The sequence below is a fragment of the Theobroma umbraticum genome, unplaced genomic scaffold (assembly GCF_002168275.2).
Source record: "Theobroma umbraticum cultivar Fairchild unplaced genomic scaffold, ASM216827v3 scaffold_51.0, whole genome shotgun sequence".
In the NCBI taxonomy this organism is placed as follows: Eukaryota; Viridiplantae; Streptophyta; class Magnoliopsida; order Malvales; family Malvaceae; genus Theobroma; species Theobroma umbraticum.
In genome coordinates, this window is record NW_018397260.1 from 1796409 (window position 1) to 1821937 (window position 25529).

At 34.0% G+C, this 25529-nt stretch overlaps 2 protein-coding genes across 2 annotated transcripts in view; both read right to left on the bottom strand.

Annotated features, from left to right (window-relative positions):
• Positions 1–3047: 3047 nt before the first annotated feature.
• LOC110416251 (plant/protein (DUF793)) lies at positions 3048–4910 on the bottom strand. Its single transcript, XM_021428180.2, is given in 2 exon segments — positions 3048–3481; positions 3484–4910. Coding segments are annotated over 2 exon segments (1236 nt in total). The 5' UTR covers positions 4697–4910; the 3' UTR covers positions 3048–3458.
• Positions 4911–17538: 12628 nt separating this feature from the next.
• LOC110416404 (uncharacterized) overlaps positions 17539–25529 on the bottom strand; it is a 32005-nt gene continuing 24014 nt past the window's right edge. Inside the window, exons 4-13 of the mRNA XM_021428402.2 lie at positions 25466–25528; positions 23687–23764; positions 22727–22824; positions 22331–22404; positions 21216–21303; positions 20972–21129; positions 20275–20317; positions 18888–18953; positions 18540–18617; positions 17539–18002 (exon numbers count right to left, since the gene is read on the bottom strand). Of these exons, the coding sequence (XP_021284077.2) occupies positions 17922–18002; positions 18540–18617; positions 18888–18953; positions 20275–20317; positions 20972–21129; positions 21216–21303; positions 22331–22404; positions 22727–22824; positions 23687–23764; positions 25466–25528 (827 nt within the window). The 3' untranslated portion in view covers positions 17539–17921. The remainder of the gene's footprint in view (positions 18003–18539; positions 18618–18887; positions 18954–20274; positions 20318–20971; positions 21130–21215; positions 21304–22330; positions 22405–22726; positions 22825–23686; positions 23765–25465; position 25529) is intronic.

A 25529-nucleotide genomic window follows, 5' to 3' on the forward strand; every position in this document is an offset into this window, starting at 1 on the left:
TTTTAATAAAAAAATTCTAATTCGAAACTGGTCTAGTAGGTAATTACTCAATCTCAACCTTCTTAAATCGCCCATTTGAGCCTTATAGGGGCAGTGAAACTTGTGTGCAGTGTGCACCAAACAAAGGATAATTGCACAAGTCTTTTGATGCAAAGAAAAAAATTAAGATAAAATATTTTCACTATTTTAAATTTTGAACGAAATTACACATAAATCTATTAATTTTTAAAATAAATATCTTGCTTTAAAAAAATAGTTTTTTACTAGATACATAAATCCAACAATTAATCAATCGTTAATATTTCTATCAATTTACTAGTGTGAGAAGAGTAAAAAATTAATTTTATCCTTGATTAATTTCTAAATTTTTTATATTTTCATTGAAAACAATCCACTTGTAGTTTAATTCAGGTGAACGATCAGATTAAATTATTTTTACCCTCCACTGTGATTTTTTTGTAAACATGATTCAGAGTAGGATAAAATAATTGCCATATCAGTCCATGGCATAGACAACACTGGAAGGAGATAACCAAATTTTATTTCTGACCACCTCAATACTCCATCCTACATCAAAGATTATTTCATCCCTCCTCCCCTTATCAAAGCTAAATTCTAACATACAGATCATATTTTAATGGGTTTGTTAATGACTTTTAGTTAGGAATTTATAAAGCTCGCACTGGGCTAATATAATCCAACTCCCCTTCTCAGTTGTCTAATATAGCACCATTGCAGATGTTCTCCCATATAGCACAACTTATGCAGGTTTGATTAGGGCTGTGCAAACCGAAAACCGAATCGATCTGAGGTTAAGATAACCAAACTATTTGATTTGGTTTCAGATTTTGTGCATATCCGACTTTATCCAAACCAACCAGCACCTTATCATTCTATCAAATAATAAATTACAGCTCATGCATAAGTGAGATTTGACACTGGCATTTGACTAGATTTGAATGCAAGTCACATGAATACAGCGTGACCAGGATCCTTTCTTTGTTTTTTCAACTATTTTTTAATCTTATAATTTCTCTTTCTTATTTCTTTCTCTCATTCCAGGTTTTTAGTTCAGAATCTCTTATCACTGCTGGCTTCTTTCTCTCTTTTTTCTATTAAGCAACCTTTTTTAACATTAAACTTTCTAATTGTTCATATTGTTCAAGCTTCTTTCTTCAACAAAGCACTGCCCAGAGATATCCCACTTCTAGCTCTATATTTAAAATCTTCTTTCACCTTCTCTTTTTCCGCAAGGTTGGGGATCAGATCTAATACTTGAGAGATCACACTTGAAATTTTTTTATTCAAGATGCCTTACTTTTGGGGTTAGCTTTATGATTTTTTATTTGATCCAGGAGCAAAGATTTCTGAAAGGGTTTAATAAGGATTTGAATATCTGCACATGCACTAAATTTGGGTGATGTGATGAAGACAAAAAACCAGAGAAACCGAACCGAAACAACCAACTAATTCGGTCTCAGTTACATTTAGTTTTTGTTACCTTTCAATGTGGTTTCAGTTTGAGATTTTTAAAAACAGAAAACCTCAGTTCAGTCAGTAAGTTAGCTAATATCTGAACCACCCTGACCCATATGCAGCACTAGGTTTAATAATAACTTCACACAAATGTATGCAAGTTCAAAAACTAATATCAGACCTTGAATCCAAGTGCTTTAATGGATAATCACTGGTTTTTTCATTGTTCTAGTTTGCAAGGGCCAGCTAAATGACTTGCATCAACAGATACCTAAATCAAACTAGATTTAACAATTAACGGTTTCACCCTCTAAATGTTTACAAATAAAGGCCACAAGACTAATGAGAGATATGAGATATGCTGACAGTTTCATCAACCACATACAACATCCACCCTCTCTCTCCATGTGTAGGATGAAACTTGCTATACTAGTTATAGCATGTATGTCATTAAGACATAAGCAAAAAGAGAATGACAATTCAACATCCCTCTTTCGGCCAAACTACAATCATTCATATGCCATTTAATGTATGATGTAAGCTATAATAACGCATTCTATCTAAGATATCATCAGATTAAAAAATATACTAAATGTCCATTGAAAAGATGCTTACTTTCAATTCCAGCTAGTACAGTACTCTGACTTTCTAAACGATGAGGGAACCTCTTAAGCAAAGAAGATTCTATAACCTTCAAAATCAAAGATGATAAGATGAATATATAAATAAACGAATAACAGTAACACAAGCTTATTGCAAGTCCTCATTCTTCCTTCCCAGAAAAATTATGAATAGCATGTTGAAAGTCAAATAATAGTACCTTTGTTCGCTCAGGAATAAGGAGGGCTTCTTTCCCTTTGCTAAGCCAAGAATCTTCCAGCGGAATCTGTCAAAATTAATTATTAAAAAAAAGGAAAGATAGACAGGACTTTATAAGAATTTATTTCTAAGGGACCCTGCCCGGTACATATAGAAATTTCCAAATCATGTATATGTACCTGAAGTTTGTAGATGTTGCATCCAGAGCCAATGTAAACCCAACAAAAAGAGCCATCCTCATTCACCTGATGAAGAATTGAAAAAAAATAAGAACATGGGTAATAATGAATTCACGTAAATGCAAGGAATTTGAAAGAAAAAGCGCATACATGGAGAGCAAGGCGAGTCTCACTGGAGGTTTCCAGGAGATGGGTTCTCTAGGAGTGCTAATGGCACTACCACCTTTCTCAAACTCTTCGCTTCCAATGTTGACCACATTTTTCTCTCTCTTGGGTCTGGCGGGGAAAGAACAGTGAATAAAGAGAGGAGGGGAGAGGAGGGAAAACGGAGATTCTGTCACTGAAGTACTTCATTTCTTGCTGGTATAGGTGAGATTTCAGACCAGTCAATGATTATTCTAGTTAAAAGTCCAGCGCAGCAACTAGACAGTTTTCTTCATCCTCGAAACTATCATACAATTTTTTTTTTGCATTTCATTAGGTGGTTACAACCTTGTCCAAAGAGCTTAGCCACAAAAAGAACTCTTTCATTCACTATCATTCATCTTATTATTGCATCTAAAATGCAGAATATTAACAAAGAGCACAAAAAGTATATACCACTGACAAGTAGACAAAATTTTGAACACAAAATCAGCTACAGAACCAAGATGCAAATTTACTCAGAAATTTGATCATACAATAACAACACAAAGCTGGACATCAGCACCAGGACCAACGGGCCAACTCCATATCCTACTTTCTTTACACTGTTATATGGTGATAAATACAAGAAAAATCATTTTTGTTTTTCCTCCTTACCCTTTTTTTTTTATTTTTGTGGCGTATGCCTCAAATCCTTCTCCATTTCTTCTCCATCTTCATCATCTCTTCTCTTCTCTTCTTCATGATACTCAAGTTCCCCAAAAGACAAATCATAACACAGTTGCAAGCTTCACATTTAACACTTACAATTAAAATCAGCCCAGCCCCAGAACAGACCTTTTACTCAGGATTGTGTCTTCTAAAGAGTCAAGCCCTTCAGTTCGGCTACGAACAATCCTGTGAAACACCTCCCTAACCTGCCTCTCCAGCGGCTCTAAATCTTCCTTCATTGCGTCACAAACCTGCCCCAATTCCTTCACTCTCTGCCTAACCTCCCCTTCCTTCTCCTGACTCAACGGAAACTGCACAGAATCAGCCAATTCCCCCAACAACCGCGAACACTTCTCCATCTGATAAATCTCCCTTAACAACCCGCAAGCATTTTTCCTGTCCCTCTTCTTGGACTCCTCCATAATCCTCTCGTGCAACGAAAGAATTGGAGCCGCCCACGAAAACTGCCTGGGCACATAAAAATGAACTTGCAAACCACGATCCTGGCAAGGAATAGCAGCCACCAAAGCCCACATTACAAACAACAAAACACAACCCATTGTGTAAACAGGGATTGCAAGTCCATTGGTAGCCACAACCTCATTCCCTCGCGGCGCAGCCAAGTTATTCCCAATTGCCTGAAGCTGCCTGGCAGCAGACCAAGACCTTGAAACGCTCCAAGACAAAGACCTGAAATGCCCCAAAGAACGATGGTGATGATCCTTAGAGTGACTGCCGCTATTGTTGTTTCTTCCAAAGGAACGATTCCTATGAGCCAAAGCTTGCCCGGAATCTTTCTCGTCAAGCATCCCAATTGCTAAATCTACCAACGCTTTTTTGGCACGACGAAATTGCCCTTCTCCTAGGATTCTCTGATAACAATTATTATTATTACCATTGGTACTCGTATTACTATTAACATTACTATCACCCAAAGCGCAAAGCACGATTTCTAGAAGCTTCTGCCATTGCCTGATCTGTTCAATTCCGTCGCGAATCGCATTACAAACATCAAGCGCCTTAACAGTACGCTCGTAATAATCGGCAATCAAACGGTCCATGGGCGGTTTCATCACTTGAGCTTTGTTGTTAAAAAGGATGACTCGAAACTCCTCTTGACAACAAAGGAAAACGTTGAGCAGTTTCCGAACCCAAGGAAGAGACAACAATTCATCGGAAGGAACAGACGATAAATCGTGGAATCGGTCAGCTACTTGTCTTTGAAACGACTCGAGCTCCAGCTCTTGCGAGGCAGATCCGTCGTTCTGGGTTTCCATCGCGTGTACCTGATCCCTCCTCAGGGATAACAACGAACGGCCGATATTCGTCAACGGTGCCGAACTTCCTTGATAATCCGTTGCGGGCATTCTCACATCGACAAATAATAATTATTATATTAAATTAAAATTTGGAATTTAATTGGATCGAATAATTTGGAGAGAAAATTTGGGAGAAATGAGATGAGAGAGAGACGAACAAGGGTACGCTGAAACCCTAATGAAAGGGGATGGCATTTTATTGGGGATTTTTGGACCGCGTTTTATGGTGGTTGGGAAAGGAAAGGTCTAACCCGAGGCGAGCTAAAACAACCCCTTTTCTCCTTTTTTTTTTTTAACTTTAATTAGCCTTAATCAAAATTTAAACCTTTTTTTATTTCTTTTTAACTTGTCGAGATGGTCAAAAACATTTACACGCGGCGCACACGCAGTGGACACGTATGTTATTATAAAATCTAAGATTTAAGTTGTGAGCACATCGGAGCCGCTGATCAAGAATATACTGTCCCTTTGGGCCCACAAGAGTTTTCACTCGGTGATTTCGCCAGTGTAAACGGCGAAACTTTTTCCACGTGGATTGACATGACTGGAGAAAAGACGAAGTCCCGTACACACGTGGAGGGCACAGCTGGGTCTTCGTTGGCGCGTAATGAGGAGAGGGACTCGGTCTGAACTCAGATTCTTTCTTCTAGAAAGCAGAGAGAAAGAGAGAGAGAGGATGACGTGTGCTGTTCTTCTAGCAAAGGGACGCAATTATTCCCTCTTCTGAGTTCGGAAGTTTGCAATCCTGAATTATTATATATAAATTTTATGAAATAACATATTTTTAATTACATTTTAACTTCATTTTAGTAACCTTTCACATTAGTATTAAACAAAAAAAAATTATTCATTTATATACAAATAATTTTTCTTTATGTCTATCAAATTTTGTCCCTTGGCCCTTGTGTTTTCTTTCTACGTGCCTCCTCATAATTGGAACTTTGCCATAATCAAGTACGGGAAGTATGGGCCGTCCCTGAAAGAGACAGGACCTAGCATATTATAAATAAATGGAATATTTTTATTTTTAAAACTTTAAAATTATTGTTTTAATTAATGCTAATTAAAAAGGATAAGGTTTTTAATGTGAGTTGAGGTTTAGAATATCAAAGACCTAAGATCTGTCCCTTCTCTAAAGGACATGGACTTGCCTTCTCTTTAATTCTTTGTTTTAAGATATACTTTTCTTTTTATATACCATAATATATAAAATTATTTTTATATTTCAAAAAATATTAAATGTATATGTAGGTATTACGCACATATATTTCTAACTTAAAAAATATATTTGGTAAGTGAAAAAATATCTTTATTTATAAATTTAAAATTTATTTATTTTTTTATTAATGTGAAATTTATAATATGTGTAATTTTTTTTTAACTTTTGTCTTGATTTGTTTTATCCCTAAAGGATTTACTTCGTTATGGGTATGGCTTTCTCTCCATGAGGCTTAATTTAGTTCAAATAGCTGGGAGAATTAATTTTTATTTTGTTTTTTTTGTTTTCATGATTATGACTTGTAACTTATCAAAAAGGGTTTCTCAATCATTTTCTTGAGCTGACATAAAAAAGAAATATTATATAAAAAAAGAAAAAAAAAGGAGTTTGAAGTTCTAATGTCCATTATTGAAATTAATTAGTATAACAAAAAGAAATGAAGAGAACCAAAGAATAGTGACGGCAATTAATTAAGATTGAATGCTCTTTGAAAGTATGAATAGACAATGAGATGGATGAAATTATTTTGCAAGCAAACAATCTGAGCTTTGATTGTAAGATTATTCTTTTATTTTTGCCTTTGAAAAGGAAATGGAGTAGTTAATTATAAGACACAGACAGAATAACACAAAGCTTAGAACTCAAAGCTCTCTTTTTTAATTGACAAAAAACCTTGCTCACGTGTGGCTTGATGTTCCCTCGGGGCATGGATTTGCTCAAACATGACTCCTTTCTCATCATAACCCATATTTATTAAGGTTAATTAAAAATAATTATGTTAATTATCTTAAGACAGATTATTAAGAAGAATGTGATTTTCCCCCTAAAACAAGAAAAAAAACACAAAGGCATATGGGAGAGAAAAATCTTCCTAGTCTTTAACACCATAATTAATGGAAAACTCTTATTCTTAGGAGACTTACATATTTGGCTGCAGACGGTATCTCATAATATACGGTCATTAAGCCTTCAAACGGGTTTAGTAAGTTTCAATATGGCATTAATTAAGTTACGTTTATCTGGATCAGCGTAGGCCATGCCAATTTGTCAAGCACACTTGGTCCGTCTGACCTCATCTAAATGCAATTTCATTTTCAAATTTTCAATAAATTTGAGGGCATTTTGTGTAATTTGAGATGAGCTTGATTCTTTCTTTAAAAAAAATCAATAAAATTGAAATTAAAATAGTACTTTCTTTTAATAACTAAATAAACAGTTTTAATTTTATATAGAACAATTAAATTAAAATTGGTATTTTATTTATGTTAGCAGAAATTTTGGATCACTTGAACAGAGTATCTATAGAAACTAATTAAGTTTAGTTAAAATATTAATTTAGGAAAAAATGCATTTTTTATTTTTCTCACCAAAATGACAAAATTCTTTTTATAAAGAGTCAGGTTACTTGGCAGCTATAAGCACTTGTTAAAATTAATTAAATTATCATTTTAAGAAATATTAATTACAAAAGGAGGTAATGTATTAAGTAATTACAAATTTTTTTCTATAAATATCATCTTAACAAGTATCAATAGGTTAATGGCAAGGAATAGGTTATCAAAGTTGATTTTCGTCAATGGTGAGTGTAGTCCAACTTTATATTAATTTATTAATTTATTTAATTGCTTTTAATTTCTTCATGATCGAACAATTATATAATATATGTTTAGCAAAGCTTTATTAGATTAATGAAATTTTTACTTATACTTGTAATCTCATTAAAAGAACAAATGCCAATGAGCACTTTTAACATTTCTTTTCTATAAATGTTATTTTAATTAGTGTTCAGCATTTATTTGCTCTAAAGTATTCAACAAGACACCTCAAAGTCAACTTTGTTCATTAATTTATTTAATTCTTGCCAAGTATTCTTATTCACTCCAAGTCAAAAGATCTCCACAGAAAGTTGACCAGTAAAGTTCTACTATGTTATTATTAATTTACCACAAAAAGTTACAAGGTAAACAACTTGACTATCCACAGTAGAATTGAGACGACAAATTTACGCTATAAACTTGCAGTAATACAAATAAGAAAATTGAATAACTAATTAACAACTATCATCATCAATATTATACCTTTTTACCTTTCAAAAAAAATTTTACTTTTTTAATACAAAAATCAGTTAATATGCTTAATTATTTGTAAATTGATTGTAACTAACTATGTTTAATTTATTATAAAGGCATAAAATATTTATAACTATATCATCAAATAAAAGAAAAAGAACAAATTACACCTACGACTCCTAAAATTTGGATCTTTATAATTTAAAAGGAAACTTCTTGTCTTTCATCCGTGAAATGAAAATACACTTTGCTTTTACTCTAGAGAGTCTCTTTTGAAGATAAGCTTGGGTGAATATTAAGAAAAATCGACTAACATTCGCCATCTTTCAAAAAACCTTAGTTTCCAATCCATAGAGGCGAACTCAACTGGTGACCCTCTGACCATGGTACACAACATTAAGGAAAATGACCTTGTTAGGGTAGGAATAACGCGCGGAGGACCAAAGATGGATAATGTGCCTTGTGATAACTCGTCAAATGTAGTGGATCACAGTTAAATGTCAAGTCAATAAAGATTGTTGTGATCCTTTTATTGAAATATTTTAATGCATGGAGACCAATAGACGTTTTTGGTTAGTGAAGAATTAGATGATGAGGATCAGTAGTTTGATGATTTAGATTCGGATGATGACTCTATTAAAGATGTGGTAGGAGGCCTTTGTATCAAACTTTCTAAGGAAAAGAAGAAAAGAATCGTAATGCCCTAGAGAAAGACTATTATAGTAAAGCCTTTTGGACGAGACATTAGTTACATTTACTTGTGAAACAGAGTTAAGCAACTATGATCTTTAGTGGGAGACTTCTAGGCGGTAGATTTAAACAATGGACTCTATGACTTTCAATTTTCTAAAAAGTTGGATTATAATCATGTCCTATCAGAAGGTCCATGGGTGATAGCTGATCATTACCTCACCATTCACAAATGGACATCAAGGTTTCATTTAGAAAAGGCATCCATTAATTTAGTTGCTGCATGGATTAGGCTGCCAGGTAAAGTGGATTGCACAACCTCTCAGCCTACAAAAGGTAAATTTGCTTGCATGTGTGTAGAATTGGATCTTACTAAACCTTTGGTATCTAAGATCTATATAGGGGGTAAATGGTAAAAAATTGAATGTGAAGGGCTCCGAGTGTTATGCTTTCATTGTGGCAAGTTCAACCATAATGCTGAAGTATGTCCAATTCGACAAAAGAATAAAAAGGATACTCTGTGGAATAATCGTTGGAATTAGCTAACAGTGCTACAAATCTTGAAAAGGATTTTAAAGCCTTAAAATTTGGCCCATGGATGGTGGCCAAAAATCTTATAGACAGAATAATGGGTCTCAAATTGAAATCAACACCAGGACTAAGCCAAGAGTTTTGAATCTACCTTAAGGTTTTAATGTTGCGATTAAGTCTAGGTCACGATTTCATATATTGGAAAATGAATATGGAAATTTGGATGAAGAAAAGATAGTTCCTGAGTCTATTAATTGCGAAGCTCTTGTGTATTTTTTGAATAATCACAAAAAGGGCTCTACTAATAATAAAAGTAGAGAAGTTTTTAAAAAATCCCTTCAGGTTGCTACGAGTGAGTTAAATAAAGATCTACCTCCTTCTAAAGGTAAAGGGAAAGCGATTTCTATAGGAGCCATCAAGATTGCTTCATTAAAAAGATCTTTGTTGACTAACAAAGAAATTCAATTAAAGGAGAACATGATGCATTCAGGTGGATTAAAAAAGTAGTTGATGGAAAAATTTAGAATGCAGAAGAAATGAGTACATTAACTAAATAATCCCGTCAAGACACTAACCAAGTTGTTGATATTTCTTTATTGTAAAACCTTGAAGTAAATGAAGGCAGGATTGGGGGTAAAGGTTAATGGAGTGGCAAGGGAAAAAAAGTGATCACAAGACAGCTGGTGAGAACACCACTAAGGTATATTTTCTTATGGTACCAGAAGACATAAAGTTAGAGGAAGGTGAGGACGACATTATGCAAGACTAGTCTTGCCAATGGTTTAGCCTTCTATATGGTATTTAGATTGAATCATTTCTTTATTTTGTTTATGTTAAATAAATATACAATGTGTTAAGTTGAAATGTTAGAGGTGCTACATCTCGAAGGTGCATCTAGAATGTCAAAAATTTGATTCAACTATATAAGTTGAATCTAGTTATTCTTTTGGAGTTGAGGATTTCAAATGTGAAGGCAAATAGAATTTGTCATCGAATTAGTCTTCCTAATTTTTTTTTTGTGTTGAAGCATATGGTTTTTTGAGTAGAATTTAAGTTTTGTGAGATACGGGCATTATTGAAGTCAGAGTACTTGCTTATTCTTTGCAATTGATTCACATGTTAATCAACTCTTAAGACAATGTATGGTTATTAGCTGTAGTATGTGATAGCCTTATTGCAGAAGAAAAGAGGAGGTTATAAAGATCATTTCAGATGGTCAATGAATTATATGATTTACTTTGGTTGGTTATGGGAGATTTTAACCAAGGTATTTTTCTTGAAAAAAAAAAAAGAGGCAATAGAAGTGTTAATGTTAATCATTGTAATTTAATGAGTGACTTTATTAGTTATTGTGAACTTTATGATTTGGGTGCTTTAGGATCGAAATTTACTTGGTGGAATAAATGAGAAGAGATGAATTTTACTAGGGTGAGATTGGATAGGGCACTTGTAGATGGAGTCTTGGTGTAATCTTTTTCCCTTTGTTCATGTTTTTAACTTGCCATGGACCCAATTTGACCATTATCCCATATTAGTCTTTTGCCAAGCCACATCTCTAAAGATCGACCAACTAAGAGATTTTGCTTTGAACTAGCTTGGATGTCCCATCTTAATTTTGATAACTTTGTTAAAAATAATTGGAGTATAAAGGGAATGAATTTTTCCTATAGCACTAAAACAGTTGGCGACTTCATTAGATAGTTGGCATTTTGTTAACTATGGAGATATTCATAAAAGAAAGAATAAAGTCTTAGTTAGATTAAAAGGCATTCAAACCAAGCTAGACAATGGACCAAACGACTATATGCAAAATCTTGAAGTTGTTCTTGTTGAAGAATATAATGTAATTCTTTACTAAGAAAAAGTCATGTGGCAACAGTAAACAAAACTTAAGTGACTGAAAAATGGTGACGCTAATTCCAAGTTTTATCATGATGTAAAAGAAGACAAAAGAAGAAACATATCTTAGCTTTAAAGAAAAACAATGGCACTGGGTGTTACAACAAAACAAAACTTTGAAGGCATGGCTTTGCAATTTTATTGTAACTTGTACAAAGATGGTGGTGTGCATGTTTCTCTTCCCATAAGTAGTCATTGGAGATTACATGGCAGCTTAATTGATGAATTATAAAGGCCGATTATTTCAGAAGAAATGAAGTAAACAGTCTTTGATATAAACCCCCAATAAAAGTCCAAGTTTCGATGGGTTTCTAGTAGCTTTCTTCCAAAATAATTGGAGCATTATTGGTCCAAACATAATCAGATTTGTTGAGGAAGCATACAATAGTGGTAAATTTCTTTTTGAACTTGACCATACATTGGTTACTCTTATTCCTAAGGTTGAGAATCCAGGGAAAATTACCCAATTTTGCTTTATCAGCTTATGTTTAGTTCCTTTAAAAATATCAAAAAAGTCCTCATGGATAAATTGAAATCTTTGCTTAATGATTTGATTAAAAAAACCTAGTGTAGTTTCATTCTAAGGAGACAAGCCTCCGATAATATAATTATAGACCAAGAAGCCTTTCACACAATGCAAATGATGAAGAGAAGTGAAAGAACGATTGCAATTAAAATTGATTTGGAAAACGCTTATGATCAATTGAAATGGAAATTTTTACAAGATGTGTTGGAAGAAATCAATTTTCCCACTGCATGGGTTAAGCTTATTATGTTTATTATTGAATTACCTACATTTTCCATTATTTGGAATAACAATCCCATGGATGTCTTCTTTTTAACAAGAGGTGTTCAACCAGATAACCCACTTTCTCCTTATCTTTTGGTTTTTTGTTTGGAGCAATTTTCCCACCTAATCAATAATGCAGTGAGTATGGGAAGATGGAAGCCGATATATTTAACAAGAAAAGGCCTTAGTCTTTCTTATATTTGTTTTGTAGATGATCTTATACTATTTGGTATTACTTCTATAGAAGAAGCGAGGATAACAATGCAAATTCTAGATCAATTTTGTTGTGCTTCAGGCCAAAAGGTTAACCTAACAAAATCTATATTATTGGTTTCCTCTAACATCTGCAATACAAGGGCTAAGTTATTAAGTAATACTACTGAAATCCCTTTAACAAAGGATTTTGGCACGTACTTTGGCACACCCGTGCTTCGTGATAGAATATCGAGATAGACTTATTCTAAGTTGGTAGATAAGATTTGACAGTGGCTTGCAAAATGGCACAATTAAAATTTGCTAATGGCAGGATGAATATCACTAGTCCAATCTACTACCAGTACTATCACAGCTTATATAATGCAAACATGCTATCTTCCTGAAAATGTAATTCACGAAATTGATTGTTTGAATTGCAATTTTGTGTAGGGTATATGGGTGAGACAAAGAAAATTCATGCTATTAATAGGGACAAATTTTGTGCAACTAAAGATGAGGGTGATTTGCAAATTCGAGATTCTAGAAAATTCAATTTAGTTTTTCTTGCTAAATTGGATTGTAAAATATGGAGAAATGAAAATTGCCTTTGGATTGATATTCTAACGAACAAGTATCTCCACAATCAAGGTTTCATGTTGGCAAGGGCTAAGGTAATAGACTCGCATGCATGGAAAAACATATTGAAAAGTAAATTGGTTTTATCTAATGGCTTAGGGGATGATTATCAATAACGGCCATCAAGCTAAATTCTAGGCAAATGTTTGGCTCAATTGTGGTTCTCTAATCAATCATGCTATAGTAAAGTTGAGTGAGGTTGAAACCGATTTGCCAGTTGCAAGCTATTGCAATGAGCTTGGGAGATGGAATATTGAACAAATTGAGTCGGTATTGCCTTAACATATAATCTTGAATATTACCTCAGTTCTAATTGATCTTTCTAGTGAGGAGAATGATATAAGATTTTAGATGCCTTCCAATCATGGCAACTTTATAGTACAAATGGCCTATCGACTTCCGATGTCGAGTTGTTCATCAAAAGACAGATTTTAGCAAAAAGTATGGTGAATTATGAGCTCATGCAAGGTGTGAGTTTTCATATAGAGGCTTTTGATTGATTCATTACCAATATCAGCCTAGTTATCGAGAAAGATTATAGGCATTTCAACTGCTTGAAGTTGTGATGATTCTCCCCGAGACCATTATTCATATGATCAGAGATTTTGAGACTTTTAAGAATGTGTGGCAACAGCTTAATCCTCAATTATTAAATGGTAACTTCTTTGACCTTGACTTGAAACAATGGTTATTAGATAATATGTGCAGCAATGAAATGTTGGACTTAATATCATGGGGCATAATCTTCGATCACACAGTTTAGTTATTATCGTATTGGTGAAACTTATCAATCTTTGATAACTCTTTTATGTGGCCACAAAATGCTTGGCACCAAATATGGACTAAGGTAAACAAGGCTTAGGATAATTCGAGATGAGAACAAGCCAGATGGAAGCAAGACGTGTTGATAACTTGGAAAAAGCCTAAAGAGTCCTTTGTTAAACTTAATGTTGATCGTATTGCAAAAGGACAACTAGGTTCAACAATAGCAAAAAAGGTGATTTTAGATGCAAATGGAAATTGGATTCTAGGGTTTACCTATAAAATTGGCATATCTTTTGCACTTACTATAGAACTTTGGGCATTATATTAGGGTTTGAATTTGTGTTGGAGCAAGGGATTCGAGAAAATTCAAGTAGAATCTAACTCAATGCTTGTTATCCAAAAACCATTTAATCAAAATATAGTCTTGGTTCCGAATGCTCATCTTTTCAGACATATAAGGGAGTTACTTCATCAAGATTGGGACTACTCATTATCTCACGTTCATCATAAAGCCATTCAATGTGTCAGTTGGATGGTCGCGCATCATGAGAGCTTACAACTTGGTTTACATGTCTTTAATTCTCTACCAACTTATGTTAGTTTTATTTTATTGTTAAACATTTTAGGTATTTCCATGACCTAGAATAATGTAATCAGTTGTTTTAGTATTTCATCCATTATATATATTAACTCGTTGATAATGAAATGATCATTTTATCAATATTTTCATTAAGTATGATGCTTTGTGAACGTCTAAGTGGATGTGTACATTACTTATTTATCTCAAAAATTTTTATTTAATTTTAATTTTTGAAAATTCTTGCTATTTAAAGCAATGAAAAACAACATAAGTATTTATTAAAAATAGTTATGTATTATTTACTTGTTTTAAATTATAGTAGTTCATAAAATATATCTATTTTTTAAAAAAAAAAGTGTCTTTTTTTTATTTTATATTTCCTTTTCTATTTTTTTTTATCTTTTATTCTTTCTCTCTTCCCCCTTGTCAAATCAAGGGTAACAATGGTCAATGTAGTCCCAAAAAAGAGAAAAAAACATAAAAAAAAAAAGGAAAAAAAAGGCATGGAAAAAAAGAGAAAATAGAAAGAAAAATTCCACATAACCCAAAATTTGTTTGTATTAGGTGACACACGTTTGTCATGTGTTATGAGTTTATCATTTAAGGAAAGACTTAAAAGAATGATGGTTACATTATAATGTTGAAAGTATGGAAAATGAAACAAGTATTAGTATTAGAATTAGTATTAATATTAGTATAGGGATCAAAATGATATGCAATTAAATGAAAACTTGAATATCACGAAAAAATGAAGAGAATTTAGAAGGTAATGATTTTGGCTTTGGAAGTGGAAACCATACGAAAGAATCATCATTTCCAACAAAAAGATTTGCCCTTAATTTAATGGCTGTGTGTTTGGGAATTCTCAAAAGGAATTTTTAGTGATACAACTTCCAATGCCAATGTTCCCACTTGCTTTATATTTTCAACTTTCAAGAAAATTTTTAACAACTTCAATGTTAAAGTATTAAAATTAATAAGCAACGTGAATCCATAAAAAATTATTTAAAATAAAAAGAAAAACCCAGCAAGTCAAAATAGGGCAAAGATTAGTAAATGTAAAAATTAAAAAGAAAAGAAAATAGGGAAATATAGAAAGGGCAGTATCAACATCAGCAAACCTGAAAGAATCTGACACTAGACCCTAAACCCAAAGTGTTAAAGTGGACCCCTAAAAGGAGGTAGCCTCAAATAGTTGTCCCCTTGCATTATTTTAAGAGGCTAACCCTCAGACACCCTCAAGCCAGTGGTCCATATTGAATACGTTTCTATTGTGAAATCACCGGTTTTTGGCTCTTTTCACACGTCTCTTCATTTTGTTCTACGCTAAACAAAAACAATTTTTATTTTGGGGTGAATATACATTTCCTAAGAATTTTAATTATGATTATATATGAATTTAGTAATTTTTAAAATAAATATTTTATTTTAAAAGTATTTTTATTAAATAATAAATTCAATAACTAGTCAATTATTAATATTTTTATTAATTTGATAATATAATAATATTAAAAAATAATTTTATTTTTTATTAATTTTAAAAATTACTAAATTATTATTTTTTTTTTATAAAAAACTCTAACTTACTTCTCATCATCGGACTACTTTGTGTTGGGATTTAGTCAAAAAAACTCCAAATTAGGTTAGATCGAGCTCTCTCAAGGGAGTGCGACCCATCTAGAGCTTCTTGAAGAGCGTCATCGACTAACTTGAAAAGAAGGAAACTGATGAAAAAAAGTGAAGTCCATCCGAACCGTCCAATGAAGAATAAGAGGAGAGCAAAGCGCCAATGGCGCGCGAAGCGCATGCGGAGGAGTGGGCACGGAGACAAAAAAGTGTGGAGGAGAAGCAGTCGAGCTCATTCATTCCTTTAAATATTTCATATTTAAATATTAAAATTATTTATTTTAAAAATTAATAAACCCAGTATATAATTATACTTAAAAATTAAAATAATTTATATATTTTATCTTTTATTTTATTTATACAAGAGATTTGAGTCTTGAGGATCAAGATTCGTTCCATAAATACAATACTTTTCATATCAAAACCTTCCACAAAAGGGTGTGGGCATTTCAAAGCAGATTTATAATATACAATATATATATGTAAATATATTCATATTTGTTTTTAATAAAAAAATTCTAATTCGAAACTGGTCTAATTCATAATTACTCAACCTCGACCTTCCTAAATCACCCACCCATTTGAGCATTATAGGGGCAGCGAAACTTGTGTGCAGTGTGTACCAAACAAAGGATAATTGCACAAGTCCTTTTGATGCAAAGAGAAAACATAATGTCCTAACATCATTTTGTTCCCTCTTATTCATGCCAAGACTTGGTTTTAATCAAATCTTGGGCCTTAATTCAGTGAATTCTTTCTTTTAAATTCAATTACTACTAGTTGAGTAATAAACACGAGCTGTTGACCAAACTCAAGTTCCCACGTTCTAAGGGATAAGGGGCTGTAAGTTTCCCAGTCTAAGCAGACCCCAATGCCCATGTCTCTAAAGGGAAACAATTGCACATTCAACATTCAATTCTCCTCCCATGACTTTAATGCTTTAACCTGACATTCATGTTTAAGATGAATTGGCTCTAAAAGCTTGGCTCGAGAGACCTGGCATCTATCAAACAGGCCACGCATGGGCAATGGATGCCCTATTTGCTTTCTAAACAAGCAATCCTAAAATTTGCCAGGCAATGCCAAATGTTTCGTCTGCATTCCAAGGTGGATGTCGCTTCATCAAAATAGATTCACCACCGCAAATGAAAAATCAATGGCCGTTGGTGAGCTGTTGATTGTACTGATGATCTCAAAAAATGGCATGGGATGGGACCCTCATTTCATGATCTCCTGCCAAAACCAAAGCCTAACCTTACAAAGTCCCCATCCGGAGCAAACCTGTGCACACCTTTTTTGCCAGCTATCTTGACCTTGACCTTGAAAGCTTCATCAAGTTGAAACATTCAAAAGAGTCAGGACCACAAGCCTAGCCATAAAGTTTAGTCTCATATAGGACGGTCGTTCACTTGAAAGTTGAAATCATAAAATCTTGATTGACAAGAAAAGAGAACGTGCGACTGATAATTTGGAATCTTACAACCCCCATTCCAACTGCAAACAGTTGAAAACTGTTCACCTTTTTATATTATTCTTTCGCTTTGTTTCCCAAGGCCAATCCACAGAGCTAGGAATAAAGATAAAGAGTCCCTATGATCTCCAGGGATGATGACCAAAGCTTTACAAAAAGAAAAAAAGGTCATGTGAACATTACCTCAGGCAATATATACTTGTCTGCTAGTCTTGGGAAAAAGCCAAGAATGCAATAGTTTTCTCTGTGGAGCTCCAGATTTTTGGCTGTTTCTTTAATTATAGTAAACTACCAATCAAGGGTCTTGCTGAACAAACCATCAAAGTGGACCTCCTATCATTGACTCTGCATCATTGAATATTCAGAAGAATAAAGATCAACACAGATTAAAAAAAGCTTGTCAATCAAATAACCAGATCTAGGCATCTAGGTGAATGCATTACTATAAAATTAATAACTTGTGCATTGTGTCAAGTTACATGTAATATTCCATACAGCCAATTCATGCCTTACATGTACAGACTCATGCAATAGTCAACTTCAAACTTCAACTAATGCTAAATTTCAGGAAATAAAACGCCCAAGATGATCAAATATCACAAATTTCCTGGTGGAAGGGATTATTTGTCTTTAATTGGACAGCTTGACTTGGGAATAAGCAGCTGCTTGAAATGACTGCATGCCCGTATGATAAAAGCCTTCGATTTAATATGGTCTGAAGTTAAATGTGACTTTGTGGATTATAAGACAGCTGAACTGCTGCTAGGAAAATCTGCTAACAAAACCTTTCAAGGTGTTTCTTTCACTGTCCTTTAGCTACAACATCAGCCACGAAGATGCTACCCGAATCACACCATCCACCAAGTATATCCCTGTTAGAGCACTGCCGGATCAAAATTGACCAAAAACCAGTTAAATGACTTTTATTCTATGGTAACATCAGCTAGAAACAGTTTAAATCAATGCACTCTCGGGGAAAAAAATCCAATCTTTTCTGAGATTACATCCACGTTTGACTTTTTCAAAGAAAGATATCCGGGTTGAGTTGCCAAGGATGAAAAGTGGAATACCATGAAAAGAACTAAACAAAATTATTCTGATTGTTTATTCCAACCACATTTTAGAAGAAGGATAAAAAGAAAATAATAGAAAATATTATGTTGATCTTGTTAATTGGCAATGGAAGTCATATTAAGGCCTCACAGCATTCCGTTTTCAGCAGAGAATGGGTAATAGATGGTCTTACTGCCATTCTCTCCCCCCAAGATGAGCCTCAGCAGGCAATCAAGATGGGGTGGCATGGCCAGTATTTGACCCCTACACTGGCCTACAAGGGCAAGAGTCTGTCTGCGTCTGCCAGTGTCAATACAGTGAGAAAAGATATAGACATGTCATGCAGAATTTAAAATGAACATAATACCTTACTGAATCCCAGCCAGTTTGAGTCTCCTCTAAATTTGAATACCTTACTGCTTTCTTGCCACTTACTACAAAAGACCTGCAAACATTCCTTATTACTCAGAAGCAGTGCAGAGGATGGAACTTCACTCTTACAAAGGAAACTACTCAGCATGGTACAACCTTGTTGTCTTCCTTAACAGATCACTACTGTGTAAGCTATAGAAATGTAAGCAGCCATCTTTTACATTAAGCTACTTAAATAGACACTTGGCACTGAAGTTCAGAGAGATATGCCTCACTCCTCTAATGCTAGCATCCAACTCCACACATGGATATAAAATTGTCCAGTAAGTTTAAAAGCAATCACCTCATAGTCAACCCCTTGTACATAGATGTAATCTGAGTCAAGAGATGAGAACGCAAGTCCAGTAATCTGCAGTACCAACAGAAAAAAAATATTATATGTGGCACAGGGTTAAGTCCCAATAGACATACAATGATACAATCACACGGACCTTCTCTAGCAAGAATAAAGCAGTGAGAACTTAAGCATAAAACAAGCAACACAGGCCACACTAAGTGTTTACTGGCCCATCCTAAATTCTGCATGCTTGATGTTAAGTTGAACAGGTTAAAAAAGTATTCTGTCACAACATTTCCATCTCTCTGACAAACAGGTCAAATTAACATTTCCTTGTCTGCATATAGAAAATTTACATAATAGGTGGGGTTGCTAAATGAAAGAATTCAAACCTCAAAAGATCAGCAGTGTGGGAGGAGGCACTAAAAGAAAGATGCATGCTTCTTTATAAGCTTGATTTTGTATGTTCATGTGCATGCCCATTTGCACAAGAGCAATTGTCTCTCAGAGCTAGTTTCATATCATTTGACATATAAAATACGAATTATGCAACGAAGCTTGATCCTTGCATAGAGCAGGATCCGTAATCGAGCTTAAAAGGCCTAAGATAAAAATTCAGGAGCACACTTTTTTGAAGACTAATGCATTTCCTGACCATGTTTTCAGTGTCTACTAGCAACATTCCTATAGTGAATGGACCAGATACTTTTCTAAACCTCTTGGGTACTTGTTTTGTTGCATCAAAATACTGAATTATGGTTTCCCAGAGAAATCTGGTAGATGGTCTTGATAGCAGATCTGACTTTACAAGGTTAAGGTGGGCTGTGTTCTACAATCTGTTTCTTGCTATGTATGCACTTTTCAATAGAAGGCATTAAGAAGGAATAAATACTGAGGTAACAGGGATCCTCAGGTCATCCAATTAACTGAATAGAAAAACATAAATATCAGCTCTTTCAAAACCATAAACCACCACTTTCTCATAGAATCAAATAAATATATTATGTGGAACCATCTATACCATTGTTAAAGCGGATTCGTCAAAGCCAAATCTTAAAAGTTGATATATGCATTCTAATTTTAAGACAAGTAACTTTAAGAAACTGACATTTTTAATAAGGAAAATAGATTCTATAGACAAGAATTAGCGAATTTGTCCTGCATAACTGAGTGATCTTCTAGAGCAAAAATGTTCAAACTAATAAGTTACTTAACAGACAAACTTATGTTCAATGATAATTGGATGAACAAGTGCAACATCATCTTATTCTTGATTAACAGGTATTGCAGTAACAACTATATCTGTTATTGAATGCATTAATATGGTTTGACAAAAGAACCCAAAATGACAAACAGCCAGGGAGGAAAAGTCATAGTAAAACAATTAACTGACCTCATATTTTGAACAGTGCACCCATCTTGAAAGTGCTGACCATCTAACACAGAAAAAGAAAATTAGCTAGTACATTCTCGTTGTGTTTAAGATGAAATTCCTATATTTTCATTGAAAACAGTCCATTTGTAGTTTAATTAAGGTGAAGGATCGGATTAAATTATTTTTACCCTCCACTGTGATTTTTGTAAACATGATTAGGAGTAGGATAAAAACACGGTATAGACAACTCTGGAAGGAGATAACCAAATTTTATTTCTGACCACCTTAATACTCCATTCTATATCAAAGATTATTTCATCCCTCCCACCTTATCAAATCTAAATTCTAACATACAGATCATATTTTAATGGGTTTGTTAATGACTTTCAATTAGCAATTTATGGTGCTCGCACTGGCCTAATATAATCCAACTCCCCTTCTCAGTTGTCTAATCTAGCACCATAGCAGATATTCTCCCATATTCTATCCTCCACTACAAATGTGTATCAAACACATAATTCAATAAAACTCATCGACATAGTCCCTAATTCAGTCAATCCAATGCACTCTAAGGTAAAATAATGTGGTCTTCTAGAAAATAAAAGTGCTCATTCTTGCAAAACCCATATTATCAACATGAATGAAGGGGGCAACACTACTTAGAGTTAACAGTGTATTTACTTTGTTAAAATCAATATATATAATGGTGACCAACCTGCGGGGATCATAGATGGTCACGGTACGATCAGCACCACCCACTGCGATGTTACCAGTTGAAGAACTACAAACAGCATAAAAGACATCTCCAACAGAACCACAAATACGATGTAGACAACCACCATTTTCTTTCATCCTCAAGTCCCATACAGACAGCTATATGAATACCAGAAAATGAAGCAGAGCCCTCAGATTATTTAACACATTATAAAACATAAAATATAATAAAAGCATAATTATACCTGGCACCCTTCAGTTATGGCTAATATGGAAGTCTCACTCCCATGACCTAAATTCTGTACGAAGCTCAATGAAGATGGATACCAAAGTCTGAAATGTAAGTAAATTAGTTAATATAAAATGTCCATATAGAAATTTCTGAATATTAATAACATAAAACGCAATTTTTTTTTGTTTTTGTTATTTGCATTGTTCCTCCTTTTTCCTTTTTGAAGAACTTGAATCTTCTAAATTCTAAGAACTGCAAAGTTACCCGAGTGTCACCATGTAGACAGAAGAACTGTCTACATGTGTTGGCATTCCAAAATAGATATGAGGCTTTTAGCAACAATGATTTCCAAGCAGCTGTGAGAGAGAGAGGTGGAAGAAACAAACTGGCAAATTGCGGGATTTTTACCATTGTAATTAATTTAGCAGTATATTTGGGCAATTCAGGTTTTTTTCTTTTTAAAAAAAAGCCAGATGTAAGGGACCAAATACTGATCTACAATTGATAATGGTAGAAATCACAAGTAAAAGAAGTAACTGCTTCAGTATGACTGAACAATAAATCAAATAAATAAATGTTTCAAACGATATCAACAACTATATAGTGAGCACAAAAAATTTTACAGAGATAGTTGTTTTAAAAGGTTGTGTCTGAAAGGCTTTACATGTCAAGTACAACTAAAAAAATTTACATGAAAAAGAAATGATGAATGACCATAAAGAAACTCCCCTGGTCAGATAGCAGCAAATTCCTTGCCATATCTTGACATCAATAATAGTATAGGTATCTCCAGACAAGGCTTGTGCACATGTTGTTATGGTTTCTAGTCATCTACTACTGAATAGGAAATTCACAAAACTAAAAAAACTTCTTTATTTGAAATGCTGACTGCACTAAAATTAATAACCTGTCAAGCCCGTAATTTTCTCAATTATAATACCCTGTTGCAACCATTCACCTCTATCTAGAACGGAGAAGATATTATTTGGATAGTAGCTCAGGGAGAACTATGATGAAGAATTTTTAAGTCTCCTCCTTCCTACATCATTATAAAGATAGGGATGACCTTGACGTTATACACATGCCGATATACATGTAATAGATAGATCGGAAAGATATAGTACTCACGTACGTAAAGTCCGAAAATGAATATCCTGGTCATAAACATCAATACTTTTGCAGAAGCTTTGTGCCACAGCTGCCTGGATTAAGAAATAAGTTAGTGCAAAGTGAAGCCCTAATTAAAGGTAAAAATAGTTTAGTGCAATAAGTACTGATCCAGCAGATGTTCTAGCTGTGACAGCATAATTCAAAGCCAATTTCCTTCTTGCATCTCCCTGCTGCTCCCAAGTTCATAGCTGCGACTAAATTTCAAAGGCCTAGTGGCTTTTACTAGGTATAGACATATAGACAAACAGTGTGCTACATGAAATGTCCTTTTAGATACCATGCCCTTAAGAAATTTTAACATTCTGTAGAATTTTATCAGTTTCATGGTTTTTTTTTTTAGTGAATACCACGTACCATAGACCATTGAGTTGGACTGAAGCAAAGCCCAGACCAACTACCTTCTCCAACACCAAAATCCCGAGCTAACACTGAGTAGGTAATCTTGTCAACATCTGAAAATTTCAGCAGTAGGCCTGGATAAGACTCCTTAACGACTTAAAACAAAAATTTCGTGAACAAAATGATATAAAATTCACCAGCAAAAAAAGTACTGATTTACAGATAGTCAGCTGTTGCAGATACAGGGACAACTATTAGTTCTTCTTCCTCCCCTCTCCCCATTATTCTAAGAGGGATGAGCCAATAATTTTGGACATTTTATATCAGACGGATTTAATTTCTAAAAGTTCTCAACTTTCCCCCTTTTCCCCTCAAAGTCTTTCTCCACCCAAAACCAGATGTCATATGAATCCAACGAATCAATAAACAACAAAGGGCTACGGATAAGTAATATATGAGGATGCATTCAGATAATGGAATTAACTAAAATTAGCCAGTCTCGAGAAACCGATGGCTGAATATCATTGACAGCATGACATCACAGCAGAAAGCAAATAATGGTTCTATTCCGACTGGCATCATTTTGATGATCAACCAGAACTAGTAGTAGTTAGGCAACTAAAAGCGTTTCCTTAAATGCTAGTTTAGCACTTGCATCTGAAAGATGAAAAGAAATGGGTAAGGCTAAACAACTATCATGTTAAGGAACTAACGGGAACTACTCAAGAAAGCCCTAAGAGAAAGTATAAATCTCATTTGTTACTTTTGAGTTACACATGCCTGCCAGACAGAAAATTCTACTTGCAAAGATCCAAACGATTAAAACGAGTAACATACAGCTGGTTAATTGCTTCTCTGAAAGGGAAGGGCTGCAAACTACTAGTGTTTGAAATATGAAGAAGAATATGCTAGAAACTTCACCATCAAACCTACATATAAACTAGAGAAATATGAAAAATAAATTAGGGGATGTACCTTTACCACTAGCATCCAGTTTAGAGACAATAAGATGACCATAAGCATCTACGCTTCCCAATACTAAGTAACCAGTGCCTGCAGACATTGCATCACAGTTTGAACATGCATAAAACACTCATATATACTGTAGTTCAATAGCACCAACATCAAGGTTCCATAAAGAAACTTTGATGCAGCATAATCAGAATAAAATATCAATCAGATCCAAAAGACATAAAAGGATTTAGCCCCTTATAATTTTTCAGAGCCACTAAACCATTTCTGAGGGAAACAAAAACAAAAAAAAAAAGGTAATGATGATTTACCATGTGAAGTAAGAAAGAACTACAAGAAAACTTTCAACAGCGAAAGCAACACAGGAGCCAACACTACTTGGCATTTCAAGGTTAGTATTATTAACAAATTCAACCTCACCAATGCAAAAAAAGCTAAAAGTACAGATGGAAGTAAAACTTATGCAGGTTTGATTAGGGCTGTGCAAACAGAAAACCAAATCAATTTGAGGTTAAGATAACCAAACTATTTGATTTGGTTTCGCATGTTGTGCATATCCGACATTATCCAAACCAAACCACACCTTATCATTCTATCAAATAATAAAATACAGCTCATGCATAAGTAAGATTTGACATTGGCATTTGACTAGATTTGACTGCACGTCACATGAATACAGTGTGACTAGGGTGCTTTCTTTGTTTTTCAACTATTTTTTAATCTTATAATTTCTCTATCTTATTTCTTTCTCATTCCAGTTTTTTAGTTCAGAATCTCTTATCACTGCTGGCTTCTCTCTCTTTTTTCTCTTAAGCAACCTTTTTAAATTAAAATTTCTTATTGTTCATATTGCTCAAGCTTCTTTCTTCATGAAGCACTGCCTGGAGATATCACAATTCTAGCTCTATATTTAAAATCTTCTTTCACCTTCTCTTTTTCTGCAAGGTTGGGGATCAGATCTAATACTTGAGAGATCACATTTGAAATCTTCTGATAAGATGGCTTGCTTTTAGGGTTAGCTTTGTGATTTTTATTTGATTCAGGGGCAAAAATTTCTGAAAGGGTTTAAAAAGGAATTGAATATCTGCAAATGCACTAAATGCGGGTGATGTGATGAAGACAAAAAACCTGAGAACCCAAACCAAAAAAATTCAAGTAATTTGGTCTCAGTTACTTTTAGTTTTTGTTACCTTTCAACGTGGTTTCAGTTTGAGATTTTTAAAAATGGAAAACCTCAGTTCAGTTAGCAAGCTAGCTAATATCTGAACCACCCTGACCCATACGCAGCAATAGGTTTACAAATAACTTCACACGAATGTATGCAAGTTAAAAAACTGATACCAGACCCTGAGTCCAAGTGTTTTAATGGATAATCAATGGTTTTTTTCATTGTTATAGTTTGCAAGGGCCAGCTAAATGTGTTGTATCAACAGATGACTAAGTTGAACCAGATTTAACAATAGATAGTTTCACCCTCCAAATGTTACAAATAAAGGCCCCTACACTAACGAGAGATATGAGATGTATGCTGACAGTTTCATCAACCAAATACAACATCTACCCTCCCTCTCCATGTGTAGAACGAAACTTGCTGTACTAGTTATACCGTGTACGTCATTAAGATATGAGCAAAAAGAGAATGACAATTCGACATTCCTCTTTCGGCCAAACTACAATCATTCATATGCCCTTTAATGTACAACGTAAGCTATAGAAATGCTTTCTATCTAAGATATCATCAAATTAAAAAATATACTAAATGTCAATTGAAAAGACACTTACTTTCAATTTCAGCAAGCACAATACTCTGAATTTCTGAACGATGAGGGCACCTCTTAAGCAAAGA